At 41.4% G+C, this 24,288-nt stretch overlaps 1 protein-coding gene across 1 annotated transcript; it reads right to left on the bottom strand.

Annotated features, from left to right (window-relative positions):
- Positions 1–366: 366 nt before the first annotated feature.
- LOC112184244 lies at positions 367–3,617 on the bottom strand. Its single transcript, XM_024322509.1, has 3 exons — positions 3,481–3,617; positions 1,924–3,430; positions 367–1,833 (listed from the first exon to the last, which is right to left on the bottom strand). Exons 1-3 carry the CDS (start codon positions 3,615–3,617, stop codon positions 367–369), a joined length of 3,111 nt encoding a protein of 1,036 aa, XP_024178277.1.
- Between the last annotated feature and the right edge of the window lie 20,671 nt (positions 3,618–24,288).

Genomic DNA, 24,288 nt, shown 5'->3' with positions numbered 1-24,288 from the left:
CTCTACCCACTTTGTTTGGTAGTCCACGGCAACAATGGCGTATTTGAACTGTCCCACTGCTGTGGGAAGTTTACCAATCAAGTCCAAACCCCACTGACAGAACGGCCATGGTGCAAGGAGGATGGAAAGGGCGATGGGCGGTGCTCGTGGGATATTTGCGTACATTTGGCATTTGTGGCAAGAAGTTGATATAGTTTGAGCCAGGGCCGACATGGTTGGCCAAAAATATCCTGCCCTTAGGGTCTTGTGTGCAAGAGATCGAGCTCCGGCATGGTTACCACATACACCAGCGTGAATGTCCGTCATTATTTTGTGACCTTCCTCCGGTGTCACACAATTCAGGTTGGGAAAGCAATGTCCTCTTCTTTAGAGTTTGCCATTCATGATCGTGTATCGAGCTGATCTTAGCTGTAGTCTTCTGGCCTCGACCTTATCATCCGGTGCTAGGCCATCAACCATGTATTTCAAAATTGGGTCCATCCATGAAGCTTTGTGATCCACCGAAAATATTTCTGACACCGTTTTGGAAGTGCTAGTTCCCGCGAGTATTTCGACTTTAGTGGTCCCATAGGTAGGGTTTGGAGAAGTTGATGCGAGCTTAGCAAGAGCGTTTGCCTTGTCGTTTTCTGCCCTCGGTATTTGGGTAAAAATGTAGGAGGTGAACCTCTGAACTAAAGCCCGGGCCAAGGCCTGGTAGGAGGATATGTGGGGCTCCTTTGCCTCGAAGTTACCGCTGACCTGGTTTACGACCAACTGGGAATCACTGAAGATATGGAGGTGTTGGACCCCTAGTTCCCGGGAGATCTGCAGACCGGCTATGAGTGCCTCGTATTCTGCGGTATTATTGGATGCTTTGAAGGCAAATTTGAGGGCGTACTCGTAGACTTGCTCGTCCGGGCTAATTAGTAGGATGCCGGCTCCGCTAGTTTTCTTGTTGGATGATCCTTCCACGTATAATCTCCAAATGCTTGGCGGAGGTGGATCCGAGGCTAGCGGTTCAGGTGGTTCCTTGTTTGGGTCATGGGAAGGGATTGATTCGGAAATAAAATCGGCCGCTGCCTGGCCTTTAATGGCTGTCCGGGGCAGGTACTTGATATCGAATTCCCCAAGCTCGATGGCCCATTTAATTAACCTGCCCGATGTCTCTGGTTTCTGCAAAACCTGCCTCAATGGGTGATTAGTGAAAACGGTGATAGAATGTGCTTGGAAGTAATGTCTGAGCTTCCGGGCTGATACCAGGAGGTCCAGTGCTACTCTTTCAATGTCCGGGTACTTGGACTCTGCACCAGTGTAACCTTTCCCGGCGTAGTACACTGGGTACTCGCAATCGGAGTCCTTCCTAATCAGGACTGAACTCACAGCAGTTGCCGATGCTGCCAGATATACATAGAGCATTTCTCCAGGAACAGGTTTGTAGAGTAGAGGTACCTGTGATAGGTACGACTTCAAGCAAAGGAAAGCAGCCTCGTGCTCCACTGTCCAGGCTATCACCTCAACGTGTTGGGTTTTTAGCAGTTTGAAGAACGGAGTACACTTGTCCGTCAGCCTGGAGATGAATCTTGACAGGGCTGCCACTTTGCCTACAAGAGATTGGACCTCGTTCCGGTAGGTTGGGGATACCATGTCTATTATAGCCTGCACTTTCTCTGGATTGGCCTCAATTCCCTTGTGGCTGATGATGTACCCGAGGAACTTTCCGGCCTCGACCCCGAAGATGCACTTCTGTGGGTTAAGCCGCATCCCGTTGCGCAATATGATGGTGAAGACGATTGACAAGTTGGCTACATGATCCTCCAGAGTTAGACTTTTTACCAGCATGTCGTCCACGTATACCTCCATGATAGTACCGATAACTTCCTCAAACATGGAGTTGACGAGTCGCTGATACGTGGCACCTGCATTTTTTAACCCGAAAGGCAAGACCTGGTAGCAATAGAGACCTTTGTTTGTAGTGAAGGCAGTGTGCTCCTCGTCTGCCAGGTTCATTCGGATCTGGTTGTACCCGCTAAACGCATCCATGAAGCTGAGTAACCGGTACCCAGCGGTGGAGTCGATCAATTGATCGATTCGCGGGAGCGGGAAGCTATCTTTAGGGCATGCCCGATTGAGGTTTGTGTAGTCGACACACGTGCGCCATGTTCCCGCGGATTTCTTTGGTACCAATACCACGTTGGCTAACCATCGGGGGTATGTTACTTCCCTGACAAAGTTGATGGAGATCAGCTTCTTTACCTCAACCTGGATAGCTCGGTACTTATCGTGTGTGAAGGCCCTTCGCTTTTGTCTTACAGGTGTGGAGTAAGGAACGATACTAAGATTGTGCGTGGCTACTTCTGGCAGTATCCCGGGCATGTCCTCATAGGACCAAGCGAACAAGGATGTGTTAGAGCGGAGAAATGAGATTAATCCTTCCCTGACAGCCGGAGACAACCTTGTACCAATCCTAACAGTTCTGTCCGGGAACTGCTCTGACAGCACCACCTCTTCAATGTCTTCTACGGCACCGGGCCGTTCTTCGTCCAGGTCGGTATCGGCCCTGGGATCCTCGTATCTGTCCAACAGAGGGTTAGTAGCTACGTGCAACATTTCAGACTTTCCCTTACTGCGGGATACAGTTAGAGAATAGCATTTCCTTGCAGCGGCCTGATCACCCCGGATCGTAGCCGTGCCGGCCGGGGTTGGTACTTTCATCATCAACATGTGACCTGCTATGAAGGTTTTCAGACGCCAAAGTGCCGGTCGGCCCAGGATAGCATTATAGGACGAGACGCAGTCCACTATGATGAACTCTGTTTTGATGGTCGAACAATTTGGACTTTCACCTATCGTGATCGATAGGTAATCTGATCCGAGTGGTTGGACGATGTCTGCTGAAAAACTAATGAGGGGCTCATTATCCTGTGATAGTTTGTCTCTTCCTCTGTTCAAAGCTTTGTATGCATCGCGAAATAATACGCTAACCGAGGCCCCGGTGTCTATGAGCACCCTAGACATTATGTAGTGGTCCATTTGGAGTGTGATTAGGAAGGGATCATCATGGGGCATCCTCAGATCGGCTTCCTCCTCCTGCAGGAATGTCACCGATGTCCACTTAGTGCCACTGTTTTGCTGCAGGGCTTTGTGGAAGTTGAAAACTTCTAGACGGCCGAAACTAGAATTTCGTTTCTTCCCCTGGGCGGGCGACTCTTTCGGACCCCCACCGTGGATCGTGAATATCTGGCCATACACGTCGACCGCTCCTATCTCCTTAGCAGGTAGGTATCGTTGGAGCTTGCCCCTCTGGATGAAGGACTCGATGGTATTTTTTAAAGCAACACACAGATTGGTATTGTGTCCGGCATCCTTGTGGTAAGTGCAGAATTTTCCGGTATCCTGCTGGGTAAGTTTGCTCTTCGGGAACTTCCTTGGGGGTGGTCCCGGTATCTCATCCCTGTTTTAGTTCCAGATAGTCTCGTATGAAGCGTTCAGGATTGTGAACACCTCATACCGGGGTGGTGGTGGTGTCCTTGGACCCTGCTGTGCCCTTTGCTCCCGGGTAGGGTGGGTGTTCCCGTAACTGTTCGACCTGGACGAGGATTCTTTGCTTCTTTTGCTCGAGGTATGGGGTGACCTATCATGACTGTGGACCCACTCCCTCTTTCATGGCTCATCCCTAATCGTCGAAGTCGGTGTGGAAAATCTTAGCTCTGGTCTGGGCGTGTCTCCGTATGTTTTGAATTCGGCCTGAGCATGTCTAATGGTAGTGGCCATCAGTTCGTCGTAGCTAGCTGGAGGATTATGGTTGATCCCGTAGAGAAATTCTCCTCGCCTTAGGCCCCTCCTGAAAGCCAGCTCAGCTAGTTCCTTATTGAGGTCCCGGCACTTAGCGGTAGCTGCTTGCCATCGATTTACAAAAGACTTCAGGGTTTCATCTTCTCCCTGCTGGACCTTCAGTAGGCCCTTCGGTGTGTGTATCCCATCAGTGCGTAAGATGAATCGAGCGACAAATTTGTCAGCCAACTCCTTAAAATTCCCTATAGAACCGACCGGCAGTTCGTAGAACCAACTTAAAGCCTCCCCTGACAGGGTTTCCTGGAACATGTTACAACACACTTCGTCCGTATATCCCTTGGCGTTTGTTTGCAATCGGAAAGCCTGTAGATGTTGGTAGGGATCTCCAACTCCCGTATAGTCAATTTTCAGTGGTTTCGATGTATTCGCTCGAATGGCTCCCCTAACCTGTTGGGTGAAAGGCCCTGGGCGGTCCTCGTAACTGTTCATAGCTCTCCAAGTGTCTCTATTTTCCGTGGCCCGTACCCTTGCCTGCAGGGCATGCAAGGAGTTGCTCATTTGTAAGAGTAATGCCGTGTTTGCGTCGGGTACCGGCGTGATACTGTGAACTGCCTGTGGTAACGGTGGTGGTGGTAGATGCCTCAAGCTTTCCGGGAATACGTCTACCGGTACCTGGATTAACCTCTGGCTGCCCTCCGTAGGAGGTGCTGGTGCGGTGTTGGTGTTTCCTGTTATTGGGGCAGCGTTCAGGTCTGCTAGCTGGGATGCTCTAGCCAGGGCCTGAGTAAGTGCCTTGTTGTGCTGGTGTCTCCTGTCTAGTGCTCGAGCCAGCGCCGTGTTTCCATCTTCCAAATCCTGCATTCTCTGTTGTGTGAGGCGGTTTGTTTCCCTATCGGTACTCCGTTGTTCCCGATCGATCCTGGACTGCTCCCTGAAGGCTGCGATCTCAGCTCGCATACACTCTAACTCCGATACCGGAGTCACCTGATCCGGGACTATTGGGTCCAAGGATCCGAGACCATGGGTTTCCTTCCGAACAGCTGGCGCCTCTGCTGATGAAGTTCCCGGGGAGAATACAAGTGCCCGGGCGACACTTCTCCCCTCACCTGCCGTTTCTGGCTCACTCATATCCGTGTTCCCCTATCTGGCGCGCCAATGTTTCTGGTGGCTTTCTCCGGGTACCTCACACATAATGCTATACCATCTGGGGCACCGATCGGCTCCTAAATCCTGTATCAAGAACACAACGTTAGAGGGATAAACCGTACCGGACGGTTTATACCTCTCCGACGCCTGAGTGAGAAACTGATAGCTGTGTAGAGTAAATTGTGGATCAAGGAGTTATTACCCGTCAAAGGTGGTTGTGCTATAATCTTTATATTCAAGCGTGGGAAGGGAGTCTCCCCTATCCTCGATGTGGGACGCAGGTTCTTCTGATGCCATATCAGTCTTGTATTTGTAAAATAGATGGGCTATGCTGGCCTTGCCCCGGGCTCTGGGTGCCCGAGGTGACACCTTATGTGAAGCCCGCCATGGTGAGGTGTGAACCAGGCCCATGGCATAGTACCTGGGAGTACCGATGAGGATCAGGGTCTAGTGCCAAACCTAGTTGAGACTCCCTAGTATGTACACCTACTTAATCTTAGTGCTGCCCCGTTACTACTCTCTTTTAGTTTCTTTTTTGGGTGAATAAATGCAAGATCTAGCTCAAACCAAGCAACTTGGTCTGTGCTGATTTGAATTTGTAATTATGATATGGTTTGTCTATCAGCCTATTGTTTTCTTATTATTGGCTTCTTTGTACATCCTTCTTAATTCTATAATGAAACCCTAGCTTGCATTAGAAATGCACGCCATTTGTTACCACTTTGCTCCTTTTGTCAGTCATCTTTAGATGATATGCACATTTCAATACATATTTGGAAATTAACTAAGCATAGAGCACATGTAGTACTCTTAACTATAGACTAATTAGATTTTCAGTTTTCCAAAGAACATGTAATACATATTTGGTAGTGAAGTCTCAGTGTTCTCTCTTTTGCAGGGCAATGGTGTTACAACCCCTTCATCAAATATGACTATTTTGATATTGTCACGTGCCACATTATCTAGTTGTAATTCAGTCTCTGTCTTTGTTTTTACTTCGATGTGACTCTGAATAACCATACTTTACCGTCAAAATCACACCCATCCAATGATCATGATTTGTATTTGTTGGAGAGGAAAGATCCCACATTGGAAAAGTGACAAAATATAATATAACTTATAAGTGGGTGGATCTCTTACCTAATTGTACCGAGGCATTTTGTAATTAAAACCCAACACCTAATGGGTGGTTAAGTTGGGATAGTATCGTTACAATGGTGGGCCACGGGCCACGCTTATCACTGTTTAACATGATATCAGAGTGGGTCGCTCTTCAATACGTCGCCATCATGGACCCGGATATGGGTTCATTCCTTAATTGATTCACAAATCTCCTCTCCAATCATGGACCTAGTTTGAGTTCATTAAATTGGCCATCGGAAGTTTCCGATTGGATTATTGCCAAGTGTCCGATGTGAGCCTTGGATTATTATGTGATTGGTCAACTCTCTAATGTGGGACTTGTGACCCGATTTCCAATGTGGAATTGGGTTTGTCAATTAATTTCACGTGCATACCTAGAGCTAGGTTGCACGTGAGGGGGCGTGTTGGAGAGGAAAGATCCCACATTGGAAAAGTGACAAAATATAATATAACTTATAAGTGGGTGGCTCTTTCCTAATTGTATCGAGGCCTTTTGTAATTAAAACCCAACACCTAATGGGTGGTTAAGTTGGGACAGTATCGGTACAATGGTGGGCCACTGGCCACGCTTGTCGCTGTTTAACAGTATTTGCATGAAATTCTATACCTTGAATGTTGTTGGTGTAATTCTAGATGAGATATGGCCATCAAGCTACCTATTCAATTTGTGTGTTGTTCTAAATTATTGTGTGCTCGAGTTTCACATTTAGTTGGCCAAGTTTAGTACCAAATTTTTAGTATTCGTCATATTTTGAAATATGTAAATACACAAGTCTGGTTAGAACACTAACTTTTGTATATGTAAATAATAAAGGCTTTAGTTACATATTCAGCATGAAAGTAAGCCATCATTTTTTGAATAGCTACTTTACGCCTAAAAATGAGGTAGAAAATAAACTAGTAGCATCGCGCGGGATTCATGACTAGTACTACTGAATTTGCTACATCACTTGGTGATAAGGTTAAGAATTGATTTTTGCCACTGCTAGGGCAAGTAGATTTCAACAATGGAGGGCCTCCTAGTTGGGGTTTTTCTGGAATGAATAGATTGAACAGAAGGTACGTAAATCGAGGACTAGATCGAGGTCCAAGTTTTTTCCACTTCGAAGTTCAAATACAAGTGTTGTTCTCATTTCCATACCTTTAATTTGTGTACAACATGAAGCGTTAAATATTCATGGGATTTTGTTCATAATGAGATTTTTTTTTCTTGAGGAACTTGCTTGATCGGAACTTTTGTTGAAGAGGGACTTGATATTTGTGAGGAATGAGAGTGGGATTTGATATACTTTCTAGGGAAAATTCTACAATGTGTTAACGTATGATATGCATACAATTGCCTTAAAAGTGGTAAAATGAGTCCTCAAAATAGTAATATCAGTCCTCAAAGTGGTAACATGAGTCCTTAAAGTGGTAAATTTTCTTAGTTACCACATGGTCATCAAAATAGTAATATTAGTTTTTAAAGTGGTAACATGAGTCCTTAAAGTGGTAAATTTTCTTAGTTTACCATATGAGTCCTCAAAATAGTAATATTAGTCCTCAAAGTGGTAACATAAGTTCTTAAAGTGGTAAAAATAATTGATGTATGAGAAATGTTAACATACTATAGCTTTACCCACTTTCTAGTCTCAAATTTATGGTTAGCCATAATTATCTCTGAGACTGAAACTTGTGTTTATGCTCAGTACACTCTGATTGAATGGGCAACGTTACATCTGCATTTGGAGGCTAATTGCCTCATTAACCCCAATTTGGTAAATTTGCAGTGACTGGATAATAGCAGAATTGATGGAAAAGGAACTGGGTTGTTGGTAAATTAGCTTGAAATTGAAATGAATATGCTATTAAAAAAAATGACAGCTTGACTTCTTTTGAGAAATGGCTTCTAACTCACACACACACACACACACACTCGGATCAGATGATATACTCGTTCTATTATTTCCCTTTTGATATTTTTTATTTCTGGTATAATTATAGAAAGTTGCATACAGCTTTTCTTTCAGGCTGCTTTGTACCATAATATTAGTGTAGCAGTTTACCTATGCCTTTATAGTAATGGTGTGCAATGCAAAAGATGTAGATATGAGTTCAGCCTGTCCTATCAAAGCTATGAATGATCATCATATATGTGGTCTGTTAAAGAGACCTAAACTGGCCTCTGGGTCTCATTCTGCTGTCACTCTTTATAATTGCTTGCGTCATACATTTCTTTAAATTTTCTTTTTACCTTTTCCTACTGTTGTAGGCTGCGTTAAAGAGACTTATGACCATTAGGTGTCTTTTGTCCGGCGGCTTGGACTTATCACTTGTTGCTGCTGCGGCTTGTCGCTATTTGGCTAAATTAGAAGCTGCACTTCAGTGGGGATCCAGTTCCATACCTTTTGCGTCAGCTGGGAGATCAGTTTACTTCTCTATTTAGATAACGTAAATCTGAGCTGTTAATCCAATGCAGTGCATTGGCTCGAGGCCATGATATGTTATGTCTTTTTATATAACTAGAATTCCCAGTCTTCTTCCTTTCCCCTCTATATTTCCCCCAACAGTGCTTAGAAAATGCTAACTGCACCATTTTTTTCATTTTATAAACAAGAAATGTCTGTTCATAAACTTGGTATACACAACATAAATCTTATTTGATCAAGTATAAAAATTCAACCATGGCAGGGTTCTTGTTGCTTAGGCCTAATTGTGTCAAAGTGTCTGATAAAAATTTGGTTGTTGTCTGTGATGAGGGCATTGAATTGGTAATATGTGTCTGAAATCTGTATAGGTTATTAAATTGGTATGTTTAAAGGTTCGGTGTTAATGTTCAATAGCCTTTCCCATGCAGAGTTTAATACCTGACAGGCTAAGATATTATCTCTCTAATACTTTTTCTCTATATTCAAATGCTTTTTATTTACAATATATCTTCTTCAGATTTGAAACCAGCAAGAGTAGTAGCAGATGATCTTTGAACTCTTCATCACAAGTTTCACTTTACAGTTCAGTAATTTATAAGGGATTTCAGAATATATATATTTACTTAGGCTCAAGGGTGGAAATTAGATTTTCTTAAATTATAATTCAGGTCCATATGCAGTTTTAATTTTACCTTATTCAATATTTAGGGATTGCTTGAAATATATAGCGTTCAGACTATTCATATTGATTGGTGACTGGAAATACAAAATTGTGTTCACCCTGATTTTCTTGCTCATTTCTCTTTCTTTTTTCCAATCTGCCTTCTATCTCATTCTCTCTCTTTCCTTCAATTTCTTTCACATCTTCTTCTTATAACTCTTGTGGAAACTTTGTTCTAGATCAATAATCCCAGACAAAGGCCTGGTTCTATATTAATCCCAAGAATTATGTAGATAACTTGATTCTTTGCATGGATGTTTCAGGAAGGGATAGATGCACTTGAAGTTATCTACCATCTTGAGACATATGATGTGAACACTGTCAGAGCCAGAACTCCAATGTTTCTTAAGTCAAATAGAACAAGATTGAGAATGAATTTTCTGATATCTTATTACACCCATTCTGTGGTGTATATAAACAGATTACAATCATACTACAATGTACTACAACTATTGTGTACTACTGTTCTACACAACATATACAAGGTAAGTAGTTATAACAATATATTCCCTTGTTAGTCTATTCCTAATAAGGAACTATGACTCACACTAACACTCCCCCTCAAGTTGGCGCATATACATCAACCATGCCCAACTTGCTTAGTGAGTCATAAAACGCCTTCCTGGAAACTCCTTTGGTAAGTACATCTGCAAGTTGCTCTTCAGTTGGAACAAAAGGAAAACTAATAATTTTGGCATCTAGCTTCTCCTTTATAAAGTGACGATCAACCTCGACATGCTTAGTACGATCATGCTGTACTGGATTCTGTGATATGTCAATGGCTGCCTTGTTGTCACAATACAACTGCATGGTACTCTTGAGTTTGAAACCCAAATCACGTAACAAATTTCTCAACCACAACAATTCACACACTCCTTGAGCCATACCCCTATACTCAGCCTCAGCACTAGATCGTGCCACAACTTTCTGTTTCTTACTCTTCCATGTAACCAAATTACCTCCCACAAAGGTAAAGTAACCTGATGTTGACCTCCTGTCTGTAATATTTCCAGCCCAATCTGCATCTGTGAAGCCACAAACATCAAGAATGTTGTTGTGTTTAGAAAACAGTACTCCCATTCCTGGAGCTGACTTTAAGTACTTCAAAATTCGCATAACAGCATCCATATGACTCTCACTCGGGTTATGCATGAACTGACTCACCACACTCACTGCATATGCAACATCTGGTCTAGTATGAGCCAAATAAATCAAGCGCCCAACCAACCTCTGATAACGAGCTCGATCAGTAGGTACCTGATCTGGATACTCAGCTAAACAATGGTTCTGCTCAATAGGAGTATCAACAGGTCTGCAATCCAACAAACCTGTCTTTGTCAGCAAGTCAAGAACGTACTTCCTCTGACACAGGTAGATTCCTTCTCTCCCCCTGGCTACCTCAATTCCTAAGAAGTACTTAAGTTCACCCAAGTCCTTCATCTCAAACTCAAAGGCTAGCTGTCTCTGCAGTCTATCTATCTCAACAGTATCATTGCCAGTGATTATCATATCATCCACATAAATAATTAGAGCTGTTACTTTCCCTTGTTGATGCTTAAGGAACAAGGTATGGTCTGAGTTGCTCTGTCTGTAACCAACCTTCCGCATGAACTGTGAAAATCTTCCAAACCAAGCACGAGGTGACTGTTTAAGACCATACAGAGATTTTCTCAATCTGCATACAAAATCACCAGGAGAGGCAACTACATACCCAAGTGGAAGGCTCATGTACACTTCCTCGGCTAACTCTCCATGAAGAAATGCATTCTTGACATCAAACTGTCGGAGTGGCCAGTTTAAACTAGCAGCGAATGAGAGCAAAACCCGAATAGTGTTCATCTTGGCAACAGGGGCAAATGTTTCATCGTAGTCAATACCATACGTCTGAGTAAACCCTTTTGCTACAAGACGTGCTTTGTACCGATTCACTGATCCATCTGCATTATGCTTCACGGTAAACACCCAACGACAACCTACAGCCTTCTTGCCTTGTGGTGGAGGCACAAGTTGCCAAGTATTGCTCTTCTGCAACGCCTCCATCTCTTCCTCCATTGCCTTCCTCCACTTTGGATCCCCCAATGCATCCTGCACTTTGTTAGGTACTGATACAGCAGATATTTGATTCATAAAAGATTCATATGACTTAGACAACCTCCTAGTGGACATATAATTGGCTACTGGGTATTTTGATTTGGCAGTAAGGGTAGGTTCATATCTTTTGACTGATTGACCCCGAGTGGTCCTATTTGGTAACACATATTGCCCAACAGTAGACTCATTACTACTAGTACTAGTGGGTGGACATACCTCAAATGAGTGATCTTCAGTACCAGGAAGCAGTGGGTCAGGGGTAGAAGCAATGGTAGGAGGGACAGTTGTGTCTTCAACATCATTTTCGGCCATAGAGACTGGTGCTTGAATGTTTGGAGTTGTATCTTCAACATCATTTTCGGCCATAGAAACTGGTGCTTGGATGTTTGGAGCTTCTGCTGGTGACGAGCTAATGGTCTCAACTGGGTCTGTCAAAATACCACTTGCTTCTTCTCCTCCTTCTGATTCCTCCCCCTCTCCATGATACAGCTCTTCAAAAAATGAATTCTCCCCTGAAGAGTTGTATCTGAAGAGGTAAAATAACTCATGTCCTCAAAGAAAGTGACATCCATAGTGACATAGTACTTCCTGGTAGGTGGATGAAAGCACTTGTACCCTTTCTGATACCCTCCGTAGCCAACAAACACACACTTAAGTGCCCGGGCATCCAATTTAGAACTCTGGTTCTTAGGAACATGGACAAAAGCAACACAACCAAAGACACGAGCTGGAAGATTATGAAATGAAGGTAAGGAGACATGAGATGCAAGAACCTCAAAAGGAATTTTTCCCTGAAGGACACTAGAGGGAAGACGATTGATAAGATGGGAGGAAGCATATACAGCATCGCCCCAAAGATACTTAGGCATATGGGCACTAAAGAGAAGGGCACGAGCCATATCAAGTAAATGACGGTTTTTTCTTTAAGACACTCCATTTTGTTCAGGTGTTTGTGGACATGTGGTTTGATGAACAATCCCATGGGTGTTAAAAAACTCTTGGAAAACATGATTAACATATTCCCCTCCATTGTCAGAACGAAGGACTTTAATGGTGCTATGGTACTGTGTTTGAACAAGAGTACGGAAAGTTTGGAAAGCTGGAAAGACTTCATCTTTGGTTTTAAGAAGGGCAACCCATGACAATCTCGTACAATCATCAATAAACAACACAAAATACCTCATACCAGATACAGTGGGCTCTCTAGAAGGTCCCCAAACATCAGAATGAATCAACTCAAAAGGAATAACACTTTTATTAGACACTCTAGGAGAATAAGTAGCACGATGACTCTTGGCCAAAACATATGTTTCACAACGTAAAGCAGACTCATTCACACCAATAAACAGAGTAGGCATGGTTGTTTTCATAAGACTAAAAGAATGATGCCCTAAATGGCGATGCCACAACCAAATTTCACTTATCTTATCAGAATTCGAAGTCAACGCGACTCGGGACTGTGCTCCTGGTTTCTCTCCAGCGTATGTCTGATCCAGATGGAACAACCTGACCCTCAGATACCCCCGACCGACTATCTCCCTGGTGAGAAGATCCTGAAAGATCACATACATAGGATAAAAGGTTACGGAGCATTTAGACTCAGTATTCAACTGTGGAACAGATATCAAGTGATGAGACAAGTCAGGTACATATAACACATTATGAAGCTCTAAAGTGGGAGTAACACGCACTGACCCGGACCCTAACACAGGAAAAGCCTCACCATTGGCATTGGTGACATAGGACACTGGTGGGGAAGACAAGTCAGTAAAATATGATTTATCATAAGTCATATGATCGGAGGCACCAGAATCAATAATCCATGTATCAGAACCAACAAAGTTAGAAACATTTAAAGCCATACCAATCTTACCACAATCCCCAAAAGAACCTCCATCTGAACTTCGCACAGACACCTCAACCTTCTGGACATCATTGACCTTGGAACTCTGACCTTTACTGTCATCACCACCCATTGCAATAATAAAATAGAGGAAAAAAAACACGCAAATCGCAAGGTACGCAGCGGAAATAAGAAGAACAAGCACCTCCAAATTCTTTTTTTTTTTTTTTTTTTTTAACTTGTGGAGTTGACTGGTCTGAACGAGTAGACCGAGTAAGACTAACTGAAGTGGACTGAGTTGAGGCGAGTTAACTGGCAGATCGAGTTGAGGCGAGTGAACCGAGTTGAGGTCTGGTCGATCTATGGGAGGCGACGAACTGTAGAATCTGGTCGATCTTTGGGGAGCAATGAGGAGCCACGGCGGTCTGGATTCTGCTACGAGCTGCGAACCGAAGAACCCGATCGACGACGAGGAGAGCGACGAAGAACCCGATCAACCACGAGGAGAGCGACTGCGTTCTGGGCAGAGCTGTGACGGGCTGTGAACTGAAGAGCCCGATCGACGACGAGGAGCGACGGCGGTCTGGGCAGGCTAGCGACGACACCGAGAACCGATAGGAGTAAAATCAGATGGCGACGACACCGAGAATCGATACACGATCTGGTACACGATCTGGTGCGATATGAACTGGTCTCGGGGCACGGTCGGACACTGCAGCTGGCTGGACAGGCTGATCTTTAGCGCCGGAGGGAGACGAAGGCAGTTTGGGGAGACGAGGCCGGTCTGAACAACGTCCAAGAAGAAGATGCACTGATCGTTCTTGGACGGACGGTGATGCTAGGAAGATAACGACGACAGAATCCCAATAACGCCGTTAAGAGATTCAATAACCCTAACAATGGGGTTTTTGAATTAATTCCTCAAATTAAAGAATTAGAAAATAAGAGACAAAGTCCTCTCGGATCTTTGCTCTGATACCAAGTCAAATAGAACAAGATTGAGAATGAATTTTCTGATATCTTATTACACTCATTCTGTGGTGTATATAAACAGATTACAATCATACTACAATGTACTACAACTATTGTGTACTACTGTTCTACACAACATATACAAGGTAAGTAGTTATAACAATATATTCCCTTGTTAGTCTATTCCTAATAGGGAACTATGACTCACACTAACATCTTATGCCTCAGAAAATCAAATCTCTGGGAGTGAAAAATGGTCCTTTCTGGTGGAGGTTCAAATGAAGTCTTTAGGGGTACTTGTATTACCACAAGGCACTAAACAAGGAGGAGTTTCACCAAGAAGCATGTCAGAAGGTATTCCATATAAACTATCTGTTTTTTGATTTTCGCTCGTCTTGTCGTCACTGTAAATGTTCATGTGCTTGCAATATTACTGGATTTTGTTTACTACCATTGATGGCTATTGTAACTTCATTTTCTTATAGAACTGTTGTGACTATTTAACAGATTAATGCTTGTCATCTGTACGATTGTTTGAGGGCCAACAAATCAACTTCAGCTTGGGGTGTTGAGGCTCATGTACCCGTTCTAGACAAAAAATTCATCAAGACTGCTGTGGACATTAAGCTAGAATGGAAAATGATATAGCACGTATTAAACATCATTTTTTTCTTCTCCCTGATCCCCAGTTTACACATAGTTCGTGTCTTGTAGTGATTTGAAGCCTACTGACATTTGGCATAGTGGCTGCTAATTATAAATAAGTTACGATAAGAATGTGTTGATACGACTCTATGAAATGATCTACTACTTGGGGACAATTTTCTGTTATACAACTATTTTTTCCCCATTCCCTTGTGGAAGTCATTTTTATTATCCATCATAACAACTTCATGTTTGTTACGAGTTCTGTCATATATGCACCCATTCTATGCCGAGTAATGTCAGACATATCCCGATATGTCTAATCTAATTGGTGGTCTCTGGTGTGCTTAGTCTCATTATATTATACCTTCATTGCTGTAAGGACATTACTGGGATTGCTTCATTTTTGTGCCAAGTTTAATAGCAAACGGAAAGTTGATAGAAATGCATACCTCTGAATTAAATACTTGCATTTGTAACTGCAGATTAGGCCTTATCTTGCGAGAATTGAGAAGTACGTCTTACGCAAAGCATTTGATGATGATCAAAAGCCATATTTAAGTTTTGCAACTTTTTGCTTTTGAGCAACCATTATGCTCATTCAAGTGTCATCATTTAGCATAGTTATTTATTTTTTCTTGGAAGATTTTCATTAGGTTTCTTGTGGACCTTGGATACTGTACTTGTGCACATAAATTCAAGCCAGAACTAATTTATTTTCAACTTTTCACTTTTTCGTCTTTGGTTATAACACATCTTGTACAGGCAGAAGGAGCAGTTCAGTGATGGTGTCGGTTACAGCTGGATTGATGGAACAAGTATGTTGCGTTTTAAACTTGCATTTACTTTCTTGGACATAAATATTCTCTTTCCAGATAGTCTCATATATAATGTTGCCATGGTTATTTGATAGCACAATAATATTACCTATTTTATTGTGGATGCTGAACTGTGTGATCCAGAATAAGATTTTCACAACATAACATATCAAAGTTACCAAAACAAAATGGCATATTTGATGGATGATCTTCAGGTCACAGTAATTCAAGACAGAGTTACACTTTCTAAACAACTCAACTAAGCAGACGCTAGAGATGCTTGCTTCTACCTTAGCTGACATATCATCAATAATTATCCGTTTGTTTGCAACCACAGGTAACGGATGTGATGCTGATGCATGCAAGCTTTGCCTACCCTGAAAACACTCCTACCACAAAAGAAGGATACCATTATAGGAGTATCTTTGAGAATGTTGTAAATATTTGTGGATAACCATGCAAATAGCTGTTGAGTAATCTTTGTCAATCACTAATGATTAGTGATTGATAGGTTGTAATTGTAGGAGTGATTGAATTGTAATTAAGCATTACCTTTTGTGTATACCATGTAGTACTATATAAGGCTTCTCATGGTGAGAAGAATATTAACACACACACACACAGCACACACTCCATTCTCTAAGTCTAAACTCTCTCTCTCTCTCTCTCTCAAATTCTTTTTCTATCATTTTACAACACATTATCAGCACGAATAGTTCTACCATCGAGACAAGATTGAGGATCATCAACCAAATCTGTAAGATTGTGAATCGCCAACAAAAGAAGGATGATCGTTCAACTTGCTATTCCGAATCACTATCTTGCATGGATGAATTCTGCATCGAGTAATGTTTTCTAAATTCTAATTTTAGATCATGTTTTTCAAGCCTTGATTATATGAGCAAATCTCTTATGATGCATGACCCCCAAATTTACTTTATTAATTTATTTGGTTGATACATATATATCTGTCATATAAATTTGTTCATGTTTTGAGATTGAACAAGGAAAATCTAACATCACAAATCATCGGAGCAGCCAGTAGCCGCCAAAATTAGCCACTGCCACCTGCGTAGTAGTGCAAACCAAAAGGCGCATGGATCAGCAGCTTCAAGCTCACTATCATGTCTTAATTTCCTGACATCCAAACTCAGGAGCATGCATGCATTCTAGAAGTAACTTGTGTAACCACTAGGGTATGACTATTAATTTGGTTGTTTATACCAGATGTTACATCCATGCAATAATCGTCGAAATTATGTTTATTATAATTGATTATGACATTTACTGGCATATAATTTAGGGTTGAATTATGCCATTATAATTCATTACACTAGAAGCATTATGGGCTGAATTATTGCATGAATTATGATAGAAGAATTATGGGCTTAATTTTCGGTTACACAAATTTGAATTATACCATTATAATTCCTTATGCTAGAAGCATAATAGGCTAAATTATCAGCCAACTTATTACCTATACGTAACGCCAGAAGCATTAATGGGATTTGAACTCATTTCCTTAGGTACTTAACCCCTGCATTAAGTTGTTTCCATTATGATTTAATAATATATATTGAATTTGTCTATGTTATAATAGTGAATATTAAATGTGCCTGAGTCAGAAGCTCAAATCAAGCCCAAAGTCACAACAACAAATCCAAGCCAGAAGCTCAGGCCCAAGTTGCAAGGCTAGCACAGAAGCTCGCCACGTGTTGCCATGGCAATGGTTATGAATCTTCTCCAACTAGGCTCATCCAATTGGATGCGATGTCTATGTAAAGTTCAGATGAGGTTGTGTACTTAAGTGAGTCTCATTCCACCTAAACCTCATGATTCCTTATCTGGTTGTATTCAATTGGAGTTACCAAAATGGTCGACTAATAACATTTTATTCCTTGGCAGACCAGTTTGAGCCTAGCAGGCCCACTCTCTCTCCGCGGGACCTAGCAGCCCAGCAAGCCTCACACACCTTTTGACTTACGCATGAAAGCTTGAGTCACAAGCTCGCAAACTAAGCTCGGTAGGCTTCACTATCAAGCTCACTCCTTCTTTGGTCTAGTAGAATCAAATAAAAGGAAAAATGATTTGATTATTTAAGGGTTCGAAGCCTGGGTCACTAGCTCGCAGACTAAGACCGGTAGGCTTCACTATCAAGCCCACTCCTTCTTTGGTCCAGTAGAATCAAATAAAAGGAAAAATGATTTGATTATATTGGGGTTCAAACCCGGTCAATATTTATGTCAATAAGGCACTCTAACCACTTTGACATTATGACTGCTGTAAATAGATTTATCATATCTAATATATGTAATTAATTGCCAGAAGCATTTATTCACATAATTGTGTGATAGTTAATATGTTAAATTAGTAGCATGCAATTAATATCAAGGGTTAAATACTATTTAGTCCTCGAACTTTCACCTAAAAAATGCTTCAGTCCCTGGCCTTTTAATTTCACATGTTTACTTCTTGTACTCTCAAATTTTGGACCAATAGATCCTTTCCGTTAGTCTCCGTCCAAAAACTTCGTTAAGTAGCTGACGTGGCAGTCATTACCCGCCAGAATGTCAGTTATACCATCACTTACTCTTTTTTGTTTTTTTTTTAATTTATTATCTTTTTTTTTTGTATTTGTTTTATTTTTTTTTGTTTTTGTATCTCTTCTTCTTTCAACTCCATGAAATATCCGGTCAAGGATTACTTCACCAGCATCAGCACTTCAACTCTGGCCAGATCTTCTATTCCACACCAATCCTTCCTCCACCAGATCGGACCTCAGGCTCGCCTCGAGCCTCAACCCAGCCCAAAGCTGCAAATCTTACCAGAAACATTTTAGAGCATCAAAACCAGAACAGAATCACACTTGCAATCACTAAAAGCATAAACACTCTAATAAGAACATTAAATAAAAAAATGAACTCCCAAGTTGCCAGTGCAGACATCATTCCAGCTCCAAAAAATAACAAGCAGTATGACACGATTTGAAGCCGAAAATTGCAGTTCATCCTCTTGCTCAGAAAATCACTTCTTAAGACCAATACCATAACCCGTCTAAGTCACCAAAATCTGCGAAAAACACACTCCCAATTTTAGTTCAAATTTCCATTTGAACAGATAGAGAGAGCCGAAGAGTTGAGCGATGGTTAACAATTCACTTATCTTCAGGTAACTTCAATTCTCTTCTCTTCAAATTCAATCAAGATCTAAATCCCTCTGCTCTTTTTCCGATCCAATTCGTTTCTCCACAGTCAACAATTCAAGATCAAGTCGTAATCCTTCCGATTTCGTCTGCAAATTTGCTCCCCTTCGAAACCATGGCTTATCCGTTAAGGCAGCCGCCACAAACGGCGGTTCTTCTATTACTCCGGTCAAGCAGCCATGGCAAGTTCGGTGGTTAGGGTTTGGGGTTTGGAGGATCTGAAGGAACTGGGTCTGAGGGTGGTGGAGACGAGTTTGATTTGATCTCCACCATTTTATAACCAGTCTTATGACAACGATTTCACGAAAGAAGTTGAAGGTGACTTTCTCTCATGTGGCGGCAAGAATCAGAGCGAGTTGGAAGGGGAAAGAAAGCGATCTGACTAAGTCGGCGAAAGGAAGAGGGCTGAGGATGACGTCGAAGAATGGCCTAGTGTTTCGTCTAGGGGCTTGGAGGCGGAAAACCAAGTCATTGTGGTTGGGGGTTGGGCATCGAGAAAACAAAGAAAAGATAAATAGAAAATAAAAAAAAATTAAAAATTAAAAAATTGAAATGAGGGTATAATAGACTTTCTAATGCGTAATGACTGCCACATCAGCTACTTAACGGAGTTTTTGGACGGAGACTAATGGAAAGGACCTATTGGTCCAAAATTTGAGAGTACAAGGAATAAACATGTGAAATTAAAAGGTCAGGGATTGAAGTGTTTTTTAGGTGAAAGTTTAGGGACTAAACAATATTTAACCCTAAAATCAACAATTGATTCATGATTCCCATTTATGCAATTTTTGAGGTATTATTTAAATCATTGTGTTACTTATCTAAATTTTCGCACTAGAATATATGTGTAGAAAATGCAGGTACCTAATGAACCAGCAGTTCATACATAAAATGAACTTGTAGTTTCAATAATGCTGTTTAAGAAACTTGAAGTTTCCTTCATAAATTACCATACATGATAAAACTAGTACGTTTTACATGTTTAATGTGATTTGTCATAACATGTTGTAAGAAATCGAAGTTCCCATTTGTTGCTCATGGATTTTTCCAAGAAGCACTTACCATGATTATTTGTTCTTTAATATCGAATTTTACCAATTGGAAGTCTCCGGAAGAAACTATCTAAAATCGACATTTTACTTGCCTGAAGCAAGACATGATTCGCAGATTATGGATGGGTTATTACCCCTAGAATCTAAATTAGCATGATCTGTGTTATCGATAAAGGAGAACTGATCACTGGTCCCGCCCTTGCTGTGTAATAGTGCAAGTTGTAGAGTATTATGCCAGTCGCGAACCTCAAAAGATCAGCTTCACTGAAGGATAATTTCCTATGGATACCACCAGAGAGATCATCGATTTCCAAGCTGCTAGTAGATAGATCGAGGACCGTAAACTCGAAAACATGGATATGATCGGCACTTATGTCGTATTTATTTAATGAATAATGATTTAATCTTCAGATTATTTTTGGTGATTTATGGGTTACTTTGGATTATGGAAATGTGGTTATGTTCGAATATATATAATTCAATAAACTTATTTATACATGTGATCCATTGAATTAAATAATTGAATAGGCATATTATGTGGGGAAGTTTGTTGTCTAGTTAAAAGTGCTATTACGCACACCATACTCCCAGATCTGAGATATATTTTTCAAACTTATTGTCTATTCATACCTCTGTGATAACCATATCAGGCCAATCCAACCTGATAAAGGGCTATGGCAAAACCCACTGTATGTTGTTTAATGGTACGGAACTTACCATTAATGAGGCCTTATATTCTCTATGTTCCAGAAGAACGTTATTGAGTATTAAGGATATTCGAACCAACAGTTATCACATTGAAACCACTGAGAAAAAGGAGTGGAATATCTTTGCATAGCCTCGGACTGTGTGGCCATAAGTGTACATTGAGAACATCAAAATTTGCTAGCTATAAGCTAACCAATTCGAGCAACTACTTGCTATGGCATGACTGTTTGGGACACCCAGGTCAAAGTATGATGCATCGTATCCTCAATTCATTGCACATGCATCCCTTTCTGAATAAGGGTTGATGACACACTATGCCAAGCTTACTAGTTATGAATATTTAATACTAGACCATCATATGCAAAGACTAGTACATACACCACCATTTTTCTACACAGAATGCAAGAGAAATTTGTGGACATATCCAACCACCATGCAGACCAATTAAATATTAATGATTTTGGTTGGTGTATCAACAAAGTGATCACGTGTTACACTATTTTCCACAAGAAAACGCTGCCTTTGCTAAACTCTCACCCAAATCACGAAATTGAGGGTTCACCACTTGGATGATCCCATAAAGTCCATAAGACTTGATAATGTTTGAGAGTTTACATTGAAGTCTTTCGTTGATTATTGCGTATCCCTTGGGATTGATGTTAAACATTTAGTTCTCTATGTTCACACCCAAGATGGTCTCGTAAATAGAATCTTGGTAATGCGCATCAAGGTTCTAGTTTTTGCATGGGGCTATGCAATCTTGCATGCAGCCATGTTGGTCCCGTTGAGGCCCACTGCTACCGAATCTTACTCCACGTTACAGCTGGTGACTGGGTACGAATCTGATGTTTCGCACTTACACGCATTTGGGTATGCAATCCTCGTGCCAATTGTGCCGTCATAACATACAAAATTGGTTTTTCAACAAAGGATGGGCATACATATCGATTACGAGTCCAATCCATTATATGCTCTTTAGAGCCCTTGACATGCGATCTCTTTATCGCTAGATTTGCGGATTGTCATTTTGATGAGACAGTCTTCCAGCCATTAAAGGGAGATAAGAACGTTACCATTCCTGATGAACGGCGTGAATTAACATGGAATGTCCCCACTATGTCTCATCTTGATCCTCAAACCGCATGAAAAGACTGACGTGCGGATAATTCTAGATCTATAGAGTATAGAATACAATACGTCAGAAACTTTCTTTGATCTAGTTAAAGTGACGAGATCACATATACTTGATGCAAATGTGCCAGCAAGGATAGATGTCCCGGTATGATGTGTTTTCCCAGATGGACGAGGTACGACCATGGCGGCTAACCAGTCTTATGTCCCTACCCAGAAGCGAGGTAGATCATTAGGTTCGAAGGATTACTATCCCTAGAAGAGGGTAAACTTGGTACAAACGAATCCTTTTGACATTGCAATCTCAAACCGATTCATCTCATGAGATAAGTCCGGATTATGGGTCTGCCCTAGAGGAGACAATGTTGGGGACGCTCCAACATTTGAATCCACTCCCGAGAATAGAGAAACCTAAATAACTTTAGTGAGGTTTAGAATTGGAATGAGATTATCATTGATGATATATTAGTATTTGCGGTGGCCACCGAAATTATAATAAGCGATGATCTGGAACCTTGCTTTGTTGATCAATATCAAACAAGAGATGATTGGCAAAAAAGGAAATAAGCAATCCACATCAAAATTAGATTCATTGACAAAGAGAAAGGTGTTTGGACTTGTTGTTCCTACACCTCCCCATGTTAAACCCGTAGAATATAAATAGGTATTTGTAAGGAAACGTAATGAGAAAAATGAGATTGTGATACACAAAGCTCGTCTAGTAGCGCAAGAATTTTCTCAATGCCCTGTGGTTGATTATGAGGAGACGTATTCTCCCGTAATGGACGTTATAACGTTCCGCTACCTTTTCAGTTTGGTAGTTTCCGAAAAACTGAATATGCAGCTCATGAATGTGGTCACAACTTATCTCTATGGGGATCATGGTACCGAGATATACATAAAAGTTCCTAAAGGACTTAATATACCTGATGCAAATAGTTCTAGACCACGGAACTCGCTCTCCATTAGTTTTGATGCGTTCACATTATAGATTGAAACAATCTAGACAGAGGTGGTATAACCGTCTAAGTGGATATTTGATCGGGATGAGATATGTGAATAATAAACAATGCCCATGTGTGTTTATTAAGGAAATAAGTTCTGAGTTTGCAATTGTGGCGGTCTATGTCAATGACATGAATTTGATTGATACTCTTGAAGAGATCAAAGAAACCGCAAAGCACCTGAAGTTGGAAATTGAGATGAAAGGCCTTGGGAGAACAAATTATTGTCTAGACCTGGAGCCTGAGCACAGTACAGATGAAATTTTGGTCCATCAATCAAATTACATCTAGAAGATGTTAAAACGTTTTAATGAGGATAAAAGCAAGCACACCCATAGTCGTCCGAAATCTAGAGAGAACCGTATCGTCCTGCAGATGATAACGAAGAGATATTGGTGCCAGAAGTCTCATATCTAAGTGCAATAAGAGCATTATTGTACTTGGCTCAATGCCCTAGACAGGACATCTCATTCGATGTGAACTTGTTAGCTAGATATAGCTATATATGAGCCAACAAGTTGCCACTGGAATGGCATGAAAGACATTTTTCTCTACCTTAAAGGTACGGTGGACATGGGCTTCTTCTATCCCTATGTATCAAGGAATGGATCAAACCCCCTTGCTCATCAAAATGATGATCGCCTTGTTGGATATGTTGATATAGACTATCTATCATACCCACACAAGGCGCGTTCCCAAACTGGTTATGTCTTTACCATTGGGAATACTACAATTTCTTAGAAGTCTATGAAACAGACCCTTGTTGCTACCTCTTCGAATCATGCTGGGATTCTAGCTCTTCACGAAGCAGTACGTGAATTTAATATGGTTGAGAGTCATCACAAAAGCATGTTCGAAGCACATGTGCACTGTATTCCACTATTGATGAACCGACCATTATCTAGGAGGATAATGCTGCTTACATTGAGCAGATAAAGATAAGTTTCATCAAAAGAGACAACACCGGTTGAGGTTAAGGGAGGTGACTCCTATATTTGGAGACGTATTATTTCTGGAAGAGAAGCGTTAAAAAAATGGTTGAGATTTCAGGTAAGTGATGGGAGTCATATCTCTATTTGGAAGAACCCATGGGTGCCGTTTCCCCATTCGTTCAAACCTTTCTCGCACATGATGGAAGGGACGGAGGACTTTGTGGTTGCAGATTTAATTGATGGGGAGAATGGGGAGTACTGGTTACTAGACTTGATGGATGAGTTGTTCACTGAGGGGGAGGTTGACACTATTGCATCAATTCCTTTAAGTCTACGTGGGGTAGAAGATAGATTAATATGGAATTTTGATTGGAAGGGTATTTATAACACCAAGAGTAGTTAGAATGTGTTTAATAAAGCTCAAATTGCACTGGAGAGGGCTTCAACGTCAATGGTAATGGAGTGCGGAGCTTGGCGTCGTTACTGGAAAATGGTGTGGAGTGCTAATGTTCTCCCCAAGGTGAGGGTCTTTATGTGGAAGCTGTTGAAAGGGGTCTTACCCGCAAAGTGTGTATTGGCAAAGAAGAAGGTTTCTATTACTTATATGCGTTGCATGTTTTGCATGGGTGACGTTGAAACAGGCATGCAGCTATTTAAAAACTGCTAAGCTTTGATTTGTTATTAGTTATTTAGATCACTTA

The sequence above is a fragment of the Rosa chinensis genome, chromosome 2 (assembly GCF_002994745.2).
Source record: "Rosa chinensis cultivar Old Blush chromosome 2, RchiOBHm-V2, whole genome shotgun sequence".
Lineage (NCBI taxonomy): Eukaryota > Viridiplantae > Streptophyta > Magnoliopsida > Rosales > Rosaceae > Rosa > Rosa chinensis.
Note: the sequence above shows the minus strand (reverse complement) of the source record. Positions and strands in the feature narration are given on the sequence as shown.